The sequence below is a fragment of the Plasmodium falciparum genome (assembly GCF_000002765.6).
Source record: "Plasmodium falciparum 3D7 genome assembly, chromosome: 10".
Lineage (NCBI taxonomy): Eukaryota > Apicomplexa > Aconoidasida > Haemosporida > Plasmodiidae > Plasmodium > Plasmodium falciparum.
Window position 1 is genome coordinate 1,239,458 of NC_037281.1, and position 8,043 is coordinate 1,247,500.

An 8,043-nucleotide genomic window follows, 5' to 3' on the forward strand; every position below is an offset into this window, starting at 1 on the left:
TGCATTTTTTTTGCAATAAGATAGTTTGCTTTTAAATTGTTCTTATAAATATGTATATTATTTATTACTACTTGTTCTCATTTGACAATTTTTTTTTTATATCCAAATTCAAATTTTTTTTAATAATATAATTATAGGTATATGCTTTGTTCGTAATTATATATACATATAACATATATATAGAGAGAGAACGTCATATATCTAATTTTATTTACAAAAGGAACGAATAATAAAAATAGCTACATAAAAGTAATATATAAATAAAATGAATAAACATTTATATATATATATATATAATATTATATTAGGAAATAATAATATCAACTGTCCAATAATATATGTATGTATATATATATATATTTATTTATTTATACATTTATATTATTGTATTATATATAATCATTCTCTCTTGTTAATATATTTCCTTTTTATATATTTCTTGTTTTCATATAATATATATGTAAAAAAAAAAAAAAAAAAAAAAAAGCAAATACAAATACAAATTTTCATAAGTAAAATATATTAATATATAATATAAATATATATATATATATATATATATCTTTTAAAGCAAAAAAATATCAGTATAAAACATATTATATATAATTATTACATATATATAAATTTTTTTTTTTTTTTTTCTTCTTCCTTTTTATTCAAATATAATATATATATATATAAATAAAAATATAAACCTTTTTTTTTACTTTTATCTCATATATATTTTAAATAAGAATAAAAAGAAAAAAAAAAAAAGAAAAAATATTATATATATAATATATATATAAAGTTTTTATTATATTTCTTTATGATTAAAATAAAAAATAAATAAATATAATAAATATATCAAATCAAAATAAAATTTAAATTAAAAGTAAAAATAAAAAAAAAAAAAAAAAAAAATTTTATATTTATTTTATATAATTATTATTATTCATATTATAATTTTTTTTTTTTTTTTTTTTTTTTTGATTTTTATATATATAAATAAACATATTATAATTTTTAATCAATAAATAAATTTTTTTTTTTTTTTTTTTTTTTTTTTTTTTCGTTTGTTTGTTTGTTCGTACATATATAAAATAAAAATAACATATATATAAATATAATATATTATATTTAATATATATGTAATAATAATATAATTAAGTTTTATATAAAGAATTTTTTTCTTTTTTAAAATTATATAAAATGAATTTTTTTTTTTTTTTTTATATTTACTCTTTTTTAACCTTTTCATAAAATTCACATATAAAGAAAATATTAAATAATCAAAATTTCGTGCATATATATATAAATCGATGAAATATATACAGAAAAAAAAGAAAAAAAAAAAATAATATAATATATATATATATATATTTATGTTATAATAAAATAATGTTGTATTATTTTAAGATGCCAATCAATTTTTATTTAATATAGTATTTATCCATTCTGTTATAAATATGATAAAATATATATTATATGAAAGAAATAATATATATAATAATATATATATATATTATATTATATTTTTAAAAAAATACATCTTTTATATTAAATTATTTTAATATTATTTTATGTATAATTTTATATATTTATATATTATATTTATATTTATATACCATTCATGCATAGAAATTATTATTTATTTTATATATAAACAAAATATTATGCTAAATTTATATTTTTTCCATATAATGTATTATCTTTGTAGTAACTAATTATTATATATGCCCAATTAATATAAAACACAGGTGTGTTCTTTTATTTTCAAATATAATATGAATTTTTTTGTATTACCATAAAAAAAGAAATATATATATAAAATACATGTATATATATATATATATATATATAATATTCCCTGTGCTTATTTTTTTTTCTTTTCGGGCTATATGTATAAGTTTTATAAATGGGTTTGTCTTAGTGAAAATATAATATTTCTCTATTGGTAGAACAGGTAGCTAAATGTATGTATTTTGTTATTTTATTTCTCTTAATTATAAAAATATCATGGAAAGAAAAATAAAAAAAGCTACCTTGTTTAATACCACAACCATATAGCCAATTTGCGGGAAAAAAAAAAAAAAAAAAAAAAAAAAATATTATTTATATATAATAAAATATGAACAGGTCAGGTAAAAATAAAATATGAAAAGATTAAATCTAATATTTTATCCCATATATAATACATTTTTACAAATAATGATAGACATGATATAAATAATTTTCTTTTTAAGAGTTATATTCATCCTTTATATATATATATATATATATATATGTTATTTTCCTTATTAAAGGAAGTAATATCTTAAAAAAAAACCTTAAAGATATAAATCATTCGATACATTTATATGTGATAACTTTATGCATAATTTATTTTTACATTTCATATATAATGGTACATCTTTGTTAACAAAATTGTGATGACTTAAAAAATTTTCTATTCCATAATAATTTGTCTTCATAAATAAAAAATAAACTAGTCTATTGACATATGTATAATATTCCTGAGAAATAAAAGGACCTACCATTTTAATGGCAGCATAACCGTTAGCTTCGTTTACATATCCTAACCATTCTACACAACACGTATTGATTTGTTTATTATGACTATTAATAGGAAAATAAATATCAATTTTGTTTGTATACTTTTGTTCATCTTGTTGATCATTTTGTTGATCATTTTGTTGATCATATTTTTGTTCATTTTTTTGTTCATTTTTTTGTTCATTTTTTTGTTCATTTTTTTGTTCTTTTTTTTGTTCTTTTTTTTGTTCTTTTTTTTGTTTTTTTATTATTTCTTTTTTTCCTTCATCAAAACTTATGTCATCAAAAATGGTTGGATCATTCCAACTATCTGTATTAGATGATGTTATATAAGAGAAATTATTTGAACTTTGACACTTATCAAAATCTTCATTTTTATCTAGTATATGTTGATTTTTCGGTATATATTGACACAAATTGAAAATTATATTATCTAATATATCATCAGGAGAAAAGAAATAATATGCTCTATTGTGCAATTCGTCATTGCCTAGGCATACGAGAAAAAAAAGGAAATAAATAAATATATAAATAAATAAATAAAAATATATATATATATATATATATATATATATATATATATATTTATTTAATTATTTATGTTTTTTATAATGCCAAGATGTTGATAGATAGATATTGTTTAAGAATGAGAAGTCTTTCCTTTTTTTTATATTTAAATAATGAACAGTATATAAAATATGCAATAAATAGTATAACCGTATATCATTTATGCTTAATATATGTCCTTCCTTATATTTTTTGTGCTAGAAAAAGGGACATAGCACACATATACCAATACATAATATATATATATATATATATATATATATATATATATGTATGCATTTATTTTTATTTATTTACTTTTTATATTTTTCTTTAAAGAATATGCTAACGAATCAATTTCTTTTTTATTTCTTTTGAGAGGAACTTTGTTTCCTATATTATTTTCGTGGTTATACCTTAAATTTTCCCTTTCTTCCATTACGTTATTTATTTTTTTTAATAATAATACAAAAACAAAGTTGAAAATATGAAGAAAAAACGAATTAATATATACAACGATAATTAAAAAGTTAAATAATTCGGATAAAATAAGTTAGGTTTTTTTTTTTTTTTTTTTTTTTTCTTCTTTAACCTATATTTAAATTGAATTAAAATGTACCGTTTTATTCATGCAAAATGGTCATTATATATATTTAAAAAAAAAAGAAAAATACCATATTATATTATATCATCCGTTTAGAATTTTTTTCTTTAAATATATATATATATATATATATATATATATATATATATAAATGAATAAATTATATATATAATTACATATTTATATTTGTTTATACATTTTTAAATATTAAGCTAGAATAATATAAATCACACTTAAAAAGAAAAGAAATATTAACCTTTCACAAAAAAAAAAAAAAAAAAAAAATATATATATAATACATATATAATAATATATTATATACATATATATATTATATATATATATATATATATATATATATATATATACATATAATGTATTATTATGATCATTACATTTTTGAAAATATTTAAAATTTTTAATATTTTAAGAATAAAATAATAATAATAACATTTAGTTTATTTTTTCCTTTTTTTTTTTTATTAAATATTATTATATGTGTATATTTATAAATTAATATATATTTTTCTTTTCAATTTAAAAAAAAAAAAAAAAAAATATATATATGTATAAAATTATACGAACATTTATATTGTTCACAAGATTAAGATTAAAAAATAGTTAGTTTTTTTTTGTAAAATACTCACGTTTTATATTATAATTTTTGTTTTTTTTACCATATAATAAAAATAATACAATAAATATATATATATATATATATATTTAATGTTTAATTATATAGCATATAATTTTTTTAAAATAGATAAACGTTTATGACGTTTCTCATGTTTGAATTTAATAGGTTAAACATTACTATATAAATATTATATATATATATATATATAAAGGCAAAAATATATGATTAACATATTGTTGTATGTATATAATTATATTCCTTTAAAAAAACGTATATATTTATTTAAAGGCATTCATTTATGTGGTAAAAAGTTGGTTATACAAAATAAATAAAAAGTATACATATATATACATATATATATATATATATATATATATATATTTATTTATTGATTGATTTATATAACATTGTGTTTCCTTTTGAATATACCGGAAGATGGGGGAAAGCGATAAATATAATCATATTAATCAATATCTAAACGAAAATGAAGAAATTCTTTTGAAAGAATTAAAGGGTAAATACGAATTTATGGATATGGAAGAAATAAAGAATTACAAAGAGAAGAAACTTCATCATGAATTAACTTTAGAAGTTCAAAAGTTTGTTAATAACAAAGATGTGGAATTAATAGATAAGTTTCGTTTATTTTATACGTATTTATCACCATTAATAACCAAATTAAAAAAAACTATATATGCTGAATTATTATATATAGTAACAGTAGATTTTGATACAAATTGGACAATAGAATATGTAAAAGAATCTGAAAAGAATTTAGAAAATGACAAGGATGCGATAATAATATATAGATGTATATTAATATTAAAATATATAAAATTAGAAGATTATAAAAATTGTGAAGCAGAAATTGAAAATGCAAAAAATATGTTACAAGGTGTTATAGGTTTAAATGTTGTAGCTCATAAATTTTATAATTATGCTTTAATGTGTTATTATAAAGCTTTAAAGAAATCAGATTTATATGTAAAATATGCACTTTTATATTTAGCATATACACCATTAAATGATTTAAATGATTATGACAGAATCGATATAGGAACATATATATGTATACATTCTATAATTAGTGAAAATGTATATAATATTGGTGAAATTATACAATTACCATTAATAAATGTATGTATAAAAAATAATGAAGAAACAAATTGGTTATATGAATTAATATATATATATAACGAAGGTAATATTGATTCTTTTAATGAAACTATTGGAAAATATCAATCGAATATTGAAAATTGTATATTAAAAAATTATCAACATAATATGTTAAAAAAAATGACTCTACTAGCATTAATGGATCTAGCTTTTAAAAAAAAAAAACAAAGAGAAGATATTTCTTTTCATGAAATTGCACAACATTGTAAAATAGATATTAATGAAGTTGAAAAAATGCTCATTACAGCAAAAAGTAAAAATATTATTACTTGCAAAATTGACGAAATTCAAAAAACAGTTAAAATTACATGGGTTAAACCAAGAGTACTTAATAATGAAAAAATTTATTTTATGAAAGAAAGTATAGATAAGTGGATCAACAATTCTAAAAACCTCATTACATATATGGAAGACTTATCAGTCGAATTATTGATATCATGAGCAGTTTTTTTTTTTTTTTTTTTTTTATTAAAAGCGAAAAAAATGAAAACTTTTTTTTAAAAATGTATACATGTGTTTTTTAAATACCCATGTCAAAAGTATATCATATACAAAGGTATATATATATATATATATATATATATATATATATATATATAATATATATATATGTGTATGTGTCTTTATATATTATATATATGTTTTTATTTTTTTCCTTTAAATATAAAATGTATATACATGGAAATATAGTCAATTTAAAAAAATAAAATAACTTACACATATAAAATATATTTATATATATATATATATATATATATATATATATAATTGATTATTTTTATATCATACTATTGAGTAATATTATGACCATAATATGTAACATTTAACATTTTTGTCATATATACAAATATGCTGTACAAAAAAAAAAAAAAAAAATATTATATACATAAGAATTTCCTTTTATGTATAATTTATGAATATGCATTATTTCCATGTTACGAAAACATCATCAGTTCTATATCTCTGATGAATAGTTATATTGTTAAAATTATATATATCTTTATTTTTTGCATGTAGATATTCTAAATATCCGGTATATGCAATCATGGCTCCATTATCAACACAATAACTGTGATCCATAAATCCAATTTTAATATTTTTTTGTTTCGCCATTTTTTTCATCATATTTTGAAGAAATAAATTACATCCAACACCTCCTACAATAATAACCTCTTTACTATTTGTAAATGCTATAGCTCTTTCCGTAATTTCAATAAGCATACTAAAAATATGATGTTGTAGGCTATAGCATATTTGTATTTTTCTTTTTTCTTCTTCTGTCAGATCAATTACATCTTCTTCTCCTTCTCCTTCTCCTTCTTCATTTACACTTTTTTCATAAAAATCACTAGCAGTCTCAATAGAACAATTATCATCAATATATTCATCATTCTCTCCGTAATTTTCTTTATGTTCACTTTCAAAAATTATATTATCTTCATAATAGGAATTACCTTTAAGACCAGCAACATAAAATAATTTATTACTTTTTTGATAGTTATTACTACTATTATTATCATCATTTATATTTTGAACGGTACCGTTATGATTATCTCTAATATCTTCTTTGACCTTAACATAATCATTTTTATAGTTATCCTTCAAAGGTTCAATATTCTTAAACGTTTCTTTTCCTAGTTTATTTTGATTATACATATTATTGTTATTTTGATTAGATTCAATTGTTTGTTGACTCACATTTTCTATTTTACATTTTTTATTTATATTACTATATGTATCTTTTTCTTTTTCTTGTTGTTGTTTCTTTTGATTACATTTTATTTTATTATCATATTGGTTATCCTTTCGTTTTTCATTGCATCCTTGATTGGTTGTTTGTTTTTCCAACTTATTTAATGTTTTTGACTTCTTATTCATATATTTGGAAAAATATTTGGTGATATAAAAATCGTACCCACTAAAAGATATATCCATCCCTTTGATAGTATAAGGAAAGAATAATAATTCTGTAAAGTCTTCCATTTTTTTATTATCATTTATTTGTTCATCATTTAATTCATTTGGGTTAAAGTCATTATCTTTCATTTCTTGTTCCTTCGTGATATTATTTTTATTTTTATTATTATTTCTTTTCATAATATTTAGTAGATATTTTTTTCTAGCTAACAGCTCTACATTATATCCTGGTGAGGGTGCATTAGATATTTTTAAAATTCTTGCTGAGCGATCTATAACATTTCCTATAGCAATATCTAAAGTTTCTCCTATTATTTCATATTTCTTTTTATGATCATTATAATATATAATTTGTGTATTACTTCCACTGACATAAAGTACTATAGGATTATATAATTTTGTTATAAATATCCCCATTTCGATATGAGCAATACAATGATTAACACCAACCACTGGTATATTAAAATAAGAATATAATATTTTTGCTATATTATAACCTATATAGAGAGCTGATCCGATACCGGGACCTTTCGTGTAACATATTAATGTAATATCACTTATTTTTATATTTACTTTTTTTAAACAACTCTTTATCATATCAATAATATAATATTTATGATGAGCACTA

At 17.6% G+C, this 8,043-nt stretch overlaps 3 protein-coding genes across 3 annotated transcripts in view; 1 reads left to right on the forward strand and 2 right to left on the reverse strand.

Moving 5' to 3' along the window:
• Positions 1–2,309: 2,309 nt before the first annotated feature.
• Positions 2,310–3,520, reverse strand: PF3D7_1030400 (conserved protein, unknown function; the record flags this gene model as incomplete). The annotated part of the gene is made up of 2 exons (XM_001347545.1): positions 2,310–3,025; positions 3,400–3,520. 2 exons carry the CDS (start codon positions 3,518–3,520, stop codon positions 2,310–2,312), a joined length of 837 nt encoding a protein of 278 aa, XP_001347581.1.
• Positions 3,521–4,757: 1,237 nt separating this feature from the next.
• Positions 4,758–5,939, forward strand: PF3D7_1030500 (26S proteasome regulatory subunit RPN9, putative; the record flags this gene model as incomplete). The annotated part of the gene is made up of 1 exon (XM_001347546.1): positions 4,758–5,939. The coding sequence occupies one exon, from the start codon at positions 4,758–4,760 to the stop codon at positions 5,937–5,939; it is 1,182 nt and encodes a 393-aa protein (XP_001347582.1).
• A 483-nt stretch (positions 5,940–6,422) lies between these two features.
• Positions 6,423–8,043, reverse strand: part of PF3D7_1030600 (tRNA N6-adenosine threonylcarbamoyltransferase) — a gene marked incomplete at both ends in the record, with an annotated part of 1,797 nt that continues 176 nt past the window's right edge. Inside the window, one exon of the mRNA XM_001347547.1 lies at positions 6,423–8,043. This exon is cut by the window's right edge and continues 176 nt beyond it. Within this exon, the coding sequence (XP_001347583.1) occupies positions 6,423–8,043 (1,621 nt within the window).